General features: G+C 39.6%; 1 protein-coding gene across 2 annotated transcripts; it reads right to left on the reverse strand.

The window, feature by feature from the left end:
* Nucleotides 1–2,597: 2,597 nt before the first annotated feature.
* On the reverse strand, nt 2,598–12,833 carry NCF4 (neutrophil cytosolic factor 4). 2 transcript variants are annotated; one of them, XM_003202261.5, is made up of 10 exons: nt 12,589–12,635; nt 11,646–11,730; nt 10,179–10,332; nt 9,779–9,849; nt 8,858–8,985; nt 7,525–7,582; nt 5,814–5,912; nt 4,946–5,076; nt 4,789–4,854; nt 2,599–4,010 (listed from the first exon to the last, which is right to left on the reverse strand). In XM_003202261.5, the coding sequence occupies exons 1-10, from the start codon at nt 12,618–12,620 to the stop codon at nt 3,782–3,784; spliced, it is 1,053 nt and encodes a 350-aa protein (XP_003202309.2). In that variant the 5' UTR covers nt 12,621–12,635; the 3' UTR covers nt 2,599–3,781. The 2 variants fall into 2 exon arrangements, with proteins under 2 accessions (XP_010709858.2, XP_003202309.2); XM_010711556.4 differs by lacking the exon at nt 11,646–11,730 and having other exon boundaries at nt 2,598–4,010; nt 12,589–12,833.
* Between the last annotated feature and the right edge of the window lie 1,616 nt (nt 12,834–14,449).

Consider the following 14,449-nt stretch of genomic DNA (forward strand, 5'->3'; position numbering starts at 1 on the left):
AACGTATTAGGAACAGTCCCAACTAAGATCCAACTAAATGATGAAGGAACTGGGGCGTCTCTCCTGTGAGAAGAGGCTGAGAGGGGTGGGACTGTTCAGCCTGCAGAAAAGGAGGCCTAGGGGGGACCTTATCAATGTATATAACAACTAAAGGCAGGATGCAAAGAGGATGGATCCAGACTCCTGTCAGTGATTTCCAGTGCCAGGCACAAACTGGAACACAAGCGGTTCTGTCAGAACATCAGAGGGCACTTCTTTACTGTGCAGGTGATGGAGCACCAGCAAAGGTTGCCCAGAGTGGCTGTGGAGTTTCCTCCTTGGAGATCTTAAAAATACACCTGGACGTGGTTCTGGATTTTGTGCTTGTGGTACTGTGTCATCTATCATGATACCATGGACTGTTGTCACTGCTTCAGCGGGGCATTGGACTAGATGATCTCCAGAAGTTCCTTCAACAACAACCTTCTGTGGTTCTGTGAAAGAAACTCTGGCTTGCACTCTATGGGTAAACTTCAGGGGGCTGAGATGGGTCCCCAGATACAGAAGAGGACTCTTAAGTCTGTTTGTTCTGCAGTGGCACTAGACCATAAAACTGATCAAAATCATACTTTGCAGATTTAGCTATATAATGTATTTATATACTTCAGTGTGTAGTGGGGAAAAATATATATTCTGTGAATAAGGGAAGCAAGTACAGAGCAAGGAGGTTGTGAGAGAATCTGAGGAAACTGTGTCATTTTGACTACTAAGATGTGTTCATATAAAAGCTGTATTACTGGAATAGCAGAATTTACTTTGCATTATAGTATAAATGCAGAAAGGCATTCTCCTGCACTGACTTTCAAAGGCTAGTATGTTTTTATGTGTTCTTCCTCTACCCATAGAAAATAGATTTCTTGTTTCCCAGAAGACATTATTCCTTTCTTTTCTTCTTCAGCTCCTCCATCTTCAAACAGACTTGATAAGCTTCTGTTTACACTAGCATCTAGCTGTCCACGAAAATCTTCAGATATTATTCGACCTGTTCAACTCCTTACACAAATAACTTGTGTTCCTGTATGCACGTTTGCCAATTAGTTTTCAAATTACAATGTATTCTCTTGTATATCACATGATGCAAGATTATTAACATTATCACTGCATGTCATTTCATCTCCATCCTAAACCCTATTGCTACAATGCCTTTAAAATGAGAAGTTACTGTTTGTAAAATTTTAAGAAAATAATATCCATCAAAATCTTACATAATTGGAAAAAAAGATGACAATCTGTGTCTCTCATGAATATCTTAGAGGATCGTGATCAACAGCGCAGAGTCTAGTCTGAGGTCTGTAGCTAGTGATGTTCCCCACAGGGAAGGGCCTGCTCTTGTTCAACATCTTTGTCAATGACCTGGATGAAAGGATGCAGTCCACTCTCAGCAAGTTTGCTGATGATACAAAGCTGGAAGAAGTGGCTGACACACCAGAAGGCTTTGCTGCCATTCAGTGACTTCTGGACAGGCTGGAGAGTTGGAAGAAGAGGAACCAGATGGGGAACCTGAAGGGCAATGCAGAGTGCTACATGTATGGAGGAATGACCTCATACAGCAGTACAGATGAGGGGCTGACTTGCTGGAGAGGAGCTCTGTAGAGAGGACCTGGATATCCTGATTGGCAACAGGTTGGCCATGAGCTAGCAGTGTGTCCTTGTGGCCCAGAAGGCCAACAGCATCCTAGGGTGTGTTACAAAAAGCATGGCCAGCAAGTCAAGAGAAGTTACTGTCCCTCACTCCTCTGCCCTGCTGAGGCCACATCGGGAGTGCTGTGTCCAGTTCCGGGCTCCCCAGTTCAAGAAAGACAGGAAACTTTTAGAGAGAGACCAGGGGAGGGCCACCAAGATGATGGGGACCTGGAGCACCTCCTTTATGAGGAAAAGCTGAGAGCCCTGGGACTGTTCAGACTGGGGAACAGAAGATTGAGGGGGCATCTCATCACTGCGTATAAATATCTAATGAGTGGGGATAAAATGGATTGAGCCAAGCTCTTCCCAATGCTGTACAGTGGCAGAACAAGGGGCAATGGGCACAAACTGCAACATGGAACATTCCACATGAATACAAGGAAAAAACTACTTTACTGTGAGAGTGACAGAAGCCTGGAACAAGCTTCACAGAAAGGTTGTGAGATCTCCTTCTACAGAGATATTAAAAATCTGCCTGGCTTCTTCCCTAAGAAAGATGCCAACAGTAGGTTTACAGTAGAGAAGATTCTTTAGCAGACGGTTGGACCAGACGATACCCAAATGTCCCTTCCAACGCCCACAATTCTGTGATTCTGTGACGTATAATCTAGCACTGAAATTCAATATGCATGGATTCTTCAGGTGAAGCTTTTGAGCCTGAAAAGCAGATGTGTCCTGCAGCATGTAACAGTACTTTGGAAAAGGAGTACTTTCTTATACAGGTCTGTACACATCTAGTATATTGCTAGATCTATATACTTAATAAAGAGTCAAGTAAGAAATTGTTTTCTGATCTCAATTAAGGAAACTAAATGCTTGCCTTTCAATATAAATTATTTCAATTATTTACAACACAAATATGCACTAATGTGAAGCTACAGACAAATGTGGGAGGTTCAATGGGGAAGTATAGTTTAATGTCACAGAAATTAAGAAATGAATCTAAACCACAGTACTTTTTTCCTGATTATATTTATGCATGGTGGTATCCTTTTAGCACCACGACTGCATGGTATTTTTATAATACAGTATTTTAGGTATTGTAGGATTTACATAAAGCATACGTAACTTCTTATTCTAACAAGCAGCAATAAATTTGTTCAAGAGGAACATTTTAATTGCATGACCATAAATAAATGAAAGACCAGAAGGTTTGGGGCTTTTTTAAATAACAAACTCCTGCTTAAGAAAAGCTAAATAGGTGACATTTAAATTCTTTCTCCAAGTTCCCTTTTAAACAAAATTAATTAATTAATTAATTAAAAGAACATGAATTATTTCATCCTCTCTAAGAATAAAAATTTAAAAATGTAATAGACACTGATAAAATAAATACATGCATAAGTTTATTTATGGAAAGGTCTGATACAGTCATTTATTGTTAGTTCTGTTTTGCAGTGAGGGGTTAGAAAGCAGAAGAAGAGAGACTAAGAAGAGATTACTAATTGGACAGGAATCACATCACTTATCGCAGAATCTGGAAGCAGAGAGACCGTACAATTATGAGAAGTCTATAAGTAACACTGCAAGTATACTAGATTTGATTTACAGAATTCAAAATATGGGCCAAGGGAAAGAAGAAAGCAAAACCAGGCTGTAATTTCTTTGCTGAAATAAAGTTTTCTTGATGCTTCCAGAACTGCAGACAGCGACAAAATAAAATAAAATAAAATAAAATAAAATAAAATAAAATAAAATAAAATAAAATAAAAGCTTATGAAAACATTCTGGGCAAGTAATTGGCTCTGGAAGCAAGGATGGAGATTAGAGCAGATTTTGGGCTCAGGATGCTCAACCTTTATTGCAGCATAACACTGGCATGCTTTGTGAACAAATCCAGTGATTTTACTTCTCTATTCCTCGCTTTCCCTGGTCTTCATAAAGATATCTTTGTAACATACATAGGAGTGCTAAACAGCTCAAAAAGCTAAGTACAGATTTTACATTGAAAGGTAAGTTGACTCTTTTCAAGTTCTCTTCAAAGCCTTGTTGAAAGAAACTGTCTGCAGAGAAGGATTCCTGAAGGACAATGTAGTTGCCTACTGCTACCCTACAGCACTCATGTTGTCCTAACTGTTTGTGTATCACCTATTCCTGGACTAGTGCTGTAGACACTGAAGTCATCCTTGTGAGTGATGTGCAACTTCCAAGGGAAGAAATGCTTCTCAGTGGACCTCTTCCTGCTCTGAGACACCATGAGCTCAACGTCCTGATCAGAGAGGAGCCGGATCAGATCGCCGTCGAGGTCCCGGTAATTCAAAACAATGTCATGTTGGTCAAACTCCTGCCTGGTAGAAAAGAAATAAACTGATTGCCACAAGTCAAGGAATGCCCGAGAGGTGACGCATGATGAACGATATACAGGCAATCTAATAATTTTTCTAAAAGTCACATTAAGCCTTGGGTGTTTTCACATTCTTGATACAGCTAGTATTAAAAATCCTACAGACGCATTCATGCTGGGTTATATTTAAGCTAAGAAGCTTGACAGAACCATCTCCAGTAAGTCCATGTGCACAGCATGATTACTCTGTGAGCTGGACAAAAATTCCCATACAGATGAGTTGACTATGGTTACTCACCACTTTTGCCTGCTTACAGTTCCCTTTTATGAGAGAAGGGCAGGTTAAGGAATGGAAGAATATTTACTTGTATCACAATATTACCGATACTCAATATTCTAATGTTTTGATGTTCAGCGCTACTTCAATCTAGTTCAACAGTGGTTTTACAAATTATGAGGTGGTGTCCTGCATCCTAAAGAAGTATATTAGACAACAAATCTTTGGCTGGGAGCATGGTTCTGATCTTACAGCAAGAAATAGAAAATACTGCCCAGAACATGTGTGGTATTTGTGTGTGGCATGCAACACTCACTGACAATCCCAAAGCAAACTGCTGTCTGAACAGATGGGCCTCAGCCAAATCACATTACACACTCTTGAGAACACTTGAAAAGAGTTTCACATCCAAAACGTGGTGATGGTCAAGTAAAATGTAGAAAATTTAGGACTGGAAGGGACTTGACAAATGATATTAACTAGGCATCTACCCGCTTCCACTTACTTTATCAGTTCCATAAGATCTTTGAATAATGGAATACTGCTCAGATCCTCTTCCACTGATATATCCCTGTAACACAGATAAATCTAATAATCGCATATCATGAAAGAGAATATTGGCATCTCTTCAGCAGAAACCGGGAATTCTATTTTATTATTACCTGATAGTGCTTACTGTCTCATCATAGTAATAACAGCGTATTTTATTAACTATGTCTTCCTGCTGCGGTAAATCTTTTATGATCTTCACAAAAGCAGACGGGAAAATCCCAGTGGCATCATTAACTGTTCCCTGGAATTACAGGAAGGGTTAGCATGAAGAAAAACTTGCAATTTTGGCTACATGTGATAAGTTCTGAAATTTAATTAATTTCCATGGAAACAACAGTAAGAATTGTTCTTCTATAAGCAAGGAAAGACAGGCTATGGGAGTGACCTGATGCTATCTCTACATAAGGATTATGCAATTGCATAGCCAAATACAAGGCAAATGAGTGAAACTGAGTGCAAAAAAATGAACATCAGATGGTTACTAGGGAATGCTGTGGTGTTCAAGCAAGCAGAGATACCATATCAACAAACACACAGTATGTTCTCCTCATCCTTTTTCAGAACACTGCTGCATTGCCCAAGTTCTCTGTAATTAAGCTGACGTGTGTTGTGGTATGAAGCATGAAGTATACAGCAACTCACCCCGAGGCAAGAAACCAATTAATCGCTGAAATGGAGTTTCCATCTCCTTTCTGCGGCCTTTTTGTGCTCTAATCACTTCCAAAGAATTAAAGGACATTCCAGCAGAAGAAAATGCAAATGAAAACTGAAGTCTAGAGGGCAGGAAATTTGTAAGCTAAAAACCATTACAGGAGAAAACAATTTCAAATTTGGAGTCGTGGATTTCTTCCTGGCTGTGACAACAATTATGATACAGTTTCACCTTGAAAGAAGGGGAAAGATCCCAAGGACTAGGAAAGCCCCTTTCTACTCGTGTAAAGGTATGCCAATAATTCAGTACCACTGTCACAGCCTTACCTCCAACCAGTCTTTGTTTACTCTGCTAAGTAGGTAGATCAAGTCTCCTTTCTTGAAACTGAGTTCCAGTTTACTGGTTCCAGAGAAATCAAATAGTGCCTATGGAAAGCAATAACACTGAAATTATTAATTCAGAGTTATACATGTGATTTTTATTTTTTTTTTAATCTGCTCCTGAAGTGCACAGACAGAAGGTAAGCAGCAGAATAGTATGCATTTTGTCAGCGCAGATCTATTTCTGAAGTAAGGTCACATAAATGACTGCAGTGTGCAGTTCTCACAATCCCTTCTCCTACTCTGCACACACAAAAATGCTTTGTGGGAGAAGTGAGAGCATCGAGATAAGTGTGGCTCTGAAAGGACTAACATGCTATGATTCTAGAAGTGTCAGGACATGGAGCACCAGAGAATTGAAGACATTGAAAACACATTAAAGCAAGTAAGTCAGCAGAGTTGAAAACGATTGACAGCTTGAAATCTTGACAACTTGAAATCCTGAGAATCAAACCAAAAATGTATTATTTCTGTAGTTTTGCAGCTTTCTGATTTGCTGCAAAATGTCACAAAGAGCCTTAGGGAGTTGTGGAATTGCGTCCTAATTTAAGGGTAACTAACTGTTCTTTCTACACCTAGCTTTCAGGCCTACATGCTGAACTGAGAGATTTGGGAAAGTCCACGAAACTAATGTGTGGTTAAAGTGGAACTTAGATGCCCCCTTCAGGAAAAAAAAAAAAAAAAAAAAAGAGGCAAACATATGCCACTATCTTAACAAGCTGTTCTTGAATAATTAAAATTGCTGAGTTATCAAAAACACACATCTACCCATTGTCCTTTGAGAACACAGCAGTCATTTAAATGCTCTTAGAAGAGCAAAAATGAAAAGATTCCCTACTATTCTGTGTTGTGATGGTACTTTTGGTCTTGTTAATGCCAAATTTCAGAGCCTCTATAAGGCTGTCTTTTACGGTTCTCCTAATAAAAAGAGACAATAACTATCATGCTAGCAGTTCATATGTCTATTTAATAGCTCTTTCAAAAGCCTTTCTTTGATCTATTGAAAAGTTTTGGTAGGTAGATTAAATATTAATAAAAGAATACATAAAACCCAAGAGATATGGCAGATCTGAGAGCTGTTATCATCAGCGTAGAAACAAAACAACCTCAAAGCAATTGCATGTTCTTTATTAACATTACGTGAAAAAGTCACATGTTCCAGAAAGCAAGTCCACAAGCACCACTTGCAAAGCAGTTCTATGTGTCTAATACCGAGACAATTTATAGCAAAAGAGAAGAGTATAGGCACTTTCAGTAGAACTCTAATGTTACATAAATTGCCAGGATGCCTCACTTGCAAAGCTTTCAAACATATGCTGAATTCAATGAGACCGAAGCTTCAGTTTGCTTTAAATGTAATTTATGGCTGTAACTATGTAAATGTGGACCATTTGGCAGTACATGTCTCTCAGTTTTGAATCTCCTGTTATTCTGACTTCACAACAGCCCTCCTTATTATTTATGTAACGAGGAACAGAGCACTTCTTTCCATTCCGTGTTTCATTCCTTATTGTTAGAAGCAATTGCTTTCCTGTGTCAATTTCACTTTCCCTTTCTTCCCAAAGCTCTAATTGGAAGAGGCATCTTGATCAAAGAGATACCAGAGCAAAACAGAGTTAATCTCTGTCCTCAATGACAGATTGTGCGGATTACTCACCTCAGCCCGAGGAGTTGCTACACGGTCCAAAACAGACAGTTGGGATGAAATGCTTTTACTGGAAAGAGAAAACAGGGAGATAAATTTGTCTTTTTAGTCATCAAAAACACTACGTGATCAGTACAGTGTCCACATTATCATTATTTACAATGCAGACAAGCCACAGATCACTGGAGAAAGTGCATGATTCTGTGTGCAGCACTGAAGTAAATAAATATGGATGCAACAACATTGTCCTAGTTCTCCTGGTTTCAGTGCAGAGCAGCAGCAATCTGATGATGTCTGCTGCTGAGAACAGATGGAATTTTCAATACAGTCAGTATGCTGGACCTGTCTTTTACAGCATTGCTCAGCCCCTCCGCTCTACCTTCTGGGCATTTCTGTTTCTAGCATTTATGGCACTCAGTTCAAACTGCTGTCATACATACACTCAGGAATGCATACACACTCACAGGTTTTGCACCTTTTGGGGTGAGTGAAAAGGAATCAAGTCCATCTTTTCTGTGTTGAAAAGCAAATTAATTTCCGTGGAGGGTAATGAGGTACAACATCTACTTAGCAAAGAGTGCTGGTGCTGGCATATAAGACAGATCTGTATTCAGACAAAGGACAAGAACAGGCTGAATATTCAGTTTCATTTATTGTCTGAACCAGATCTCATTTGATTTGGTGTCAAAACTCACATTGACTTTAGTGGTGCAAGCCTGCATCCTTAAGCTTGGCCTGAACATTATAACAGATAGAGTCACAGAATCATAGAATGTCTTAGGTTGGAAGAAACTTCAAGGATCAAGAAGCTCCCTGCCTCATGCAGGGCCACCAACCTCCACATTCAATGCTAGACCGGGCTGCCCAGGGCCCCATCCAACCTGGCCTTGAACACCTCTAGGAACGGGGCATCCACAACCTCTCTGGGCAGCCTGTTGCAGCACCTCACCACTCTCTCTGTAAAGAATTTCCCTCTGACATCCAATCTAAATCTTCCCTCCTTCAACTTAAAACCACAAGATATTACCACTAAAGAATTATCAACAGGTAGAGTTAGGGAGCTTTTTTTTTTTTTTTTTTTTTTTTTTTTTTTTTTTTTGAGAAAGCATACTATAACATCAATTTTTAATTTCCCTTTTAATGAAATACCACATGCACTTTAAAAACTTTACATTTTTGAAAGCAAGAAATACCATTCTTTCACTCTCCCACAAAAATCCTCATATTAGGACTTCATAGGTTGCCTTTGTTCTGGGAAACACAGTGATGATCTTCAGCTCTCTTTCCTCACAAAACTGGACAGCATCTCCTACATCAAACTGAAAAAAACATGTCAATCGCTTACACTCGACGCGTCCGTGGGCGAAGCCGTCTCAGCCTTCTGGGCACCTGTTCACTATCAAAATTGGAGTGGTAGAAGAACAGACGCACCTCTTCATCCATCAACACCCAAACAGGTAGGCAGAGTAGGTTCTGTGCCAAGAGCAAGTAGGAAGTAGAGTAATAACAGTGGGAAAGATCAATTCTCTATTTATTTGCGTGTACCAAATATGCTTCTCTGATCTACAAGATCATGAAGGATATTTATTGCTGCCAGAAAAATCTCCCTCCTCTCCCTTTTCCCTCAGCAGGACTAGGCTGAACAGCTGACAGTTTCTCCTGTTTACTCTTAGAGTTGGCCAACATATTGCTTCACTCTTTGTGTGCCTGATTTACTGCAGGAGTAAATTGTTTCCTCGTGTTTCCTTTCAGAACATGAATGACTGTGGAAAGAGGGCAATCCTAAGTACTCGGAGACTTGACCTATGCTTCAGACTGTTACTGATTTAAAGTCAGATTTCCCATTAACCTGCAGCCAATAATTTCTCACCTTGATGTTGCTGGCTGTATCCTGATTGTGAAGGAGGTATATTCCAAAGCTCACTCTGCTTTACTAATCCCTTAGGTGAACATAACCTCGTATTCATGCAACATCCTAAGATTCACCATTTCCTCACACAGCCTGTTTGTTTTGTATCTATCTAGACGTGAAGGCAGGTTTTCACTTCCTTTGTGGAGTGTGTATTTCAATGGATCCCTACAGTCTGAACAATCTGGCGACTCGGATTGCAGATTGTCCCATGGTGTGGACACTGTGTCTTCTGAAAAAAGGTGCAGAGAGCAGCAGATACCCAGGAATATAACAGTAACACCTCTCTCTGTTGATTTCAAGGGGTAAAGTATCTGCAGTGCACAGTGCAATCTGTATCCTATAATAAAGTTTTACCTTCATGTAGATATTTAGAATAGGAATCCTATTTTCAGCAATTTCCCGTTTGGCCCCAACATAAACTTTCCCTAGGAAACATAAAACCAGTGGCAGTTATTGAAGGGAAAAAAAAAATAAAAACGAAAAGAATGGAAGCTGTCAGAGAAATAATGCAATCAAGAGAAAGCAGGAACTCCAAGAAAATAGATATTTTCTAAAGGATTTTAGGTTTCTATATGAATTTTACCACATGGAGAGAGACTATCAATGGCCTTGACTTCTCTAATTTCCACAGCTGGGAAATAATTCTTTGTCCCAGATAGTTATCTTGCGTACTTCCATACAATGCCCTCCTCTCAAGGACAGACTAAGAAAGGACAAAGGTACTAATCATGCAGATTTGGTACTCACAGCTTACCTGGCAATACAGGGAGTGTGCAGCTAAAAGGGCTATTCTTGCTCTCCCCCCCATATCTCTCCTCTAGTTTGGTGTGTAGGGCATAGAACTCACGATAGCGTCGGAAAATCAGGTATCTGCCACCACTTTTAATCTTTACTTCAATGACAAACATCTGAAACAGAGAAAGAGGACTCAGGTTGACATTCAGACTTAAAAATAGTTTAAAAATCAGAGTGAGGCATACAATAGGCAGTGTTACAGTGGTGGGAATATTGCCTCAGAGGCAGAGTGGAAGGCAAGGCCCCAGTTAAGCATCTGCACACTCAAGTACTGGAAATTAACAGCTTAATACTACTTAGCATGGTATAAGTATGGGTTCAACTTTCCTATACATCATGTTCCTGTGGCCTCTTTCTATCGCATGAAAACCAGAAATGAATAGATGACACTTTGTGCTTACACATCTTCCTTCAGAGAGGAGCAAAGCATATTAAGAAGGTAAATATAAATACTGTCATATAAAATACAATGAAGACACCAAGGAATCAAAGCCAATACTTTCAATAGTAGGATGTACATCTATATCTATAGACAGGAATGTAAATGAACTGGTTTTCAAAGTAGGAGGCATTCATACTTCTCTTTGACTTTGAAGTACACATTTTCAGAAATTATGGTCTATGTAATCTGACCAAAAGTAAGGATAGAATGAAAAACAAAAGCAAACTAACAAACAAAAAAAAACCCTTAGACTATTTACTTTTAATTACTTCCCTCAAACTCCTATGGTGTTATCTGTTGCCAAACTTGTTTGCTGTAACAGTCCTTGATTTCCATGCACTGACCTCTGAGTCACATTGCAGTTGGATCCATCAAGAAACATACAGATTGAGCAGCAAAATATCACTACATTCTAAAGTAAAAGCTGCTTACTTCTGTGGGAAGATTTTATGAGCAATGTCTCCAGGAAAGAAAGCACATGCAGAGGTCATACTGAGCTGGTCTTACGCAAAACCCCTCTTCAGAAAATCTCCATCCTTTTCCTACTATTCCTTTTCCGTGCACACTTTCATGACTCACTGTCAGATCTAAATATGATATGGAAGACGTGCTATCTTCTATGTAGATGGCAGAATCCTAACTTGCCAGTACCATGGGAAAATGGAGGTAATACCCTCCCCTTCTACCCTCTCTGAATTCCTTTCCCTACTATATTCACCAAGGTTACAACATTCTAACAGGAAATAAATCAGAAGTTAGGTAAGAATTTAGAAACTAAGAAGTATTAGAGGACACCTTTGTCAAGTTTCTCCCAGCAAAAAAAAAAAAAAAAGGACTAAATGCGTGATAGACTAATCTCCCTTTCAGAAAACACAAGTTCTGAGATGTTTTCAGCATGGAACTATTCATGCCAAAAAGCAGCTACACCAGGTTCACCAAACCAGTCAGAGATGAGAGCATATAGAGATAAATCTCCTTGCTTACATAATAATTAGTAAAGCCTTTCTTCTCTTCAATATCTGCAATGTTAGCTGAAACAGGTACGTCATCTGGAAGCTGGTCAAAATCACTGTGAAGCAAGAAGAAAAGATTTTAGGAAGGAGGGAGAGGATTGGAGATCCCTGAAGGAACACCTAAAGAGCAGCCATGTGACCAGACTCTAGTGTTTATTGTCTACATTGTCCACACAAGAAAACAAATGGACTGTCAGGTTCTTCCTCCTATGGGACCTTGTCACTGGCACAAAATCTTCAATGAACAGAAGACATTCGCCTTTGCTTCCATCTTGTACCACTTGTTCGAGTGGTATTTATGTTAACACTTAAATAAAAAGGATCAAGAGCGAGATAGAAAGAAAAAACAAACTGTGAAAAGGATCTACTAAGGAATGCCAAGTTGAAGTAATCTTACATCTTCTGGTCCTATGAAAAAAAAAAAAAGCTTAATTTATTCTGCTATGAGACATTCCAAGCAGGGGTTTCCGCAACACATAACTCTTCTGGAGGGCTGAACTAGTGATGCAAAGTCTTGCAATCTTGGTGTTCAAGGAGAATGGCATGAATCAACACCACCCACAATACCGTAAATACCACCACGTACTGTTAAGAGGGATGTGGCTATGGAGATCAAGAGACAGAACACTACATTACAAACACTCATGTCACAAATCCCAGTGAAAGCAAAACTGTGGCTATAAAGAGGACAGTGACTCACTCTTGTCCCAGATCGTGAACATTTCCTAGGAAAGGAGAAAGAAAGTCCACTCCAACTTGTTACATAGCGTGCTCCTCACTAAGAAACCAAATAGCCAGGCGGCTATGGTAATAAGAAGCCTGTTAGACTCATCAAAGAAGCTTGCTGCCAAATTAAACACGCAGATCATAGTGGTTACATGGAGGCTTGTAGGAAGGAAGGACAGACATATTACCTCTTTTCTCGCAGCTGTCGGGGAAGAGACATGCTTTTCAGCTTCCCAAATCCAAATGGCTAAGATCTGTTCCTCTGCTTCTTAGGTAGATCTTGAATGAATAGGATGAGCCTGCTCACAGCACTTGTCCCTGTATGAATCAAGACTCCTTTGCAAGGCCTCAGAGATCTTTTTTCCTAATGTTTCAGTGTCAGTTTCTTCTGTACTTCCCCACCCCCACTGAATTGAGGAAGTAGTGCAGTAAAACCAGTCATAAAGAAAGATTCTTTTGTGAGTTCTGTTACGTATTGAAACTGCCACTGTTGAGAAATCAAAAGCCCAACAAAACGCAAAAACTGTGAGACATTGTTCACCTCTTCAGAGAATCACTTGTCTCTGGAAGCCAGTATGACTGGGCCAGCATAGCCCCAGCTATAACGTCACCGCACTAACAAGGCATATAAGCTAGAATTAATACCTCTGATCCCTTCTTGAGCCCCTGTGATTCCCAAGGATCCTCTTTCCCTTGGACCATGAGCCAGGAGGTGGAGCTAAAGAATAAATTTTTGAGGGGGAACAGAAAGGATGGTCAGGAAATTCAACCTTGTCAAAGACACAGATGTCAGGAAATCAGGCACAGGAGGTAGAAAGTGAGTTCTGAAGGAATGATCAACACAAGTAAGACATAAGCCCTGCAAAGACCAGAGATTTTTCATCTTCATATGTTCCAACAACCCACATTTGCCATCCACTAAGACAAGGTCACAGATCACCTAAGGAGGATCCTAACTATTCTGCCTCATACACAGAGGGCAGTGGTATAGTATTTGTGTAATGTGAGTTTAAAATCTTCCAAGAAGAAAATAAAAGGAATAAAGTGACAGAGAAACCACCATTTCCTAATGCAAAGAATAAGTTGTGGCATATCTTATCTACCCTAGCCAAAAAGTTGTCATTTGTAATACCTTTGCCTCCACACTTCAGCCTCTAACTCTCTTCCATGTTCAGTGCATACCTTGTTTCTTCTCATCCTTCTGCCATCAATTACCAAAAAATTCTTATCTCAGTGGAGCAAAACTCAACCAGCATCCCTCACTGTAAAAATCTATTGACAACTGTAATCATCAGACTTAAGAGTAACTCCATTTTACTGCATTTTAATGAAATAAATTCTTCACCCATCTCTTTCCTGTGAACTTTTAATATGTTGATGTTGGATATGAGTACCTCCCAGATCTCCACACTCTGCTATGTATTTCATTTTCTTGATTAGGCCTGCTAAATGTGCAGTTCTCATGTAACTTGAGGGCAGACTAATTATTCTCTTTCCTTTGCCCTGAATGAGAATGACCATAATGAAATTTTCTAACTGCAATCTTCTTGCTTTCTCCTGGCCTTCAAGAGGAAATAGAAAAAGATCACCTTGACCAGAACTTTTTATTACAAGATCAGTATATATAAACTCATGAAAATTCAGAGGGACTCTCCTTATATGCAAAAAGATTGCAGAAGGCACAAGAACTAGACAAACTCTAACAGAAGAGAAAGGCTGGAAGGATGCTAAGATTTGATGTATTCCAAAATTTTGATATGAAATTCATAAAAAGGACATCCTAATCTTTTCAAATCTCTTGTGAGACAACCTAGATACGGTGCAGATACACCTTTTACGAGACAGAAGATATGACATAAACATGCTAGTTCATTGTTGGCCTGCCTTTACATGATGAGGCTTTCTTAGAGTAGGTTGACAAACAACCTCACAGATAAATTGTCTGTGCAACTGCTTTGATGCAGGGTGAGTAAAAGAAACAACTTTATAGCAGCTCTTCAATCCCATTTTGGTCTACTAGAGATTACAGGAAATAGTAATACTGATCTG

The sequence above is a fragment of the Meleagris gallopavo genome, chromosome 1 (genome assembly GCF_905368555.1).
Source record: "Meleagris gallopavo chromosome 1, MGAL_WU_HG_1.1, whole genome shotgun sequence".
NCBI lineage: Eukaryota > Metazoa > Chordata > Aves > Galliformes > Phasianidae > Meleagris > Meleagris gallopavo.

Coding starts and splice junctions, on each gene's coding strand:
- NCF4 (XM_003202261.5), bottom strand. CDS start 12,620: ATGTCTCTTCCCCGACAGCTGCGAGAAAAGAG. Junction 8,986..9,778: donor TTCTAAATATCTACATGAAG/GTAAAACTTTAT, acceptor CTCTTGGCACAG/AACCTACTCTGCCTACCTGT. Junction 5,913..7,524: donor TAGCAACTCCTCGGGCTGAG/GTGAGTAATCCG, acceptor TGCTTTCCATAG/GCACTATTTGATTTCTCTGG.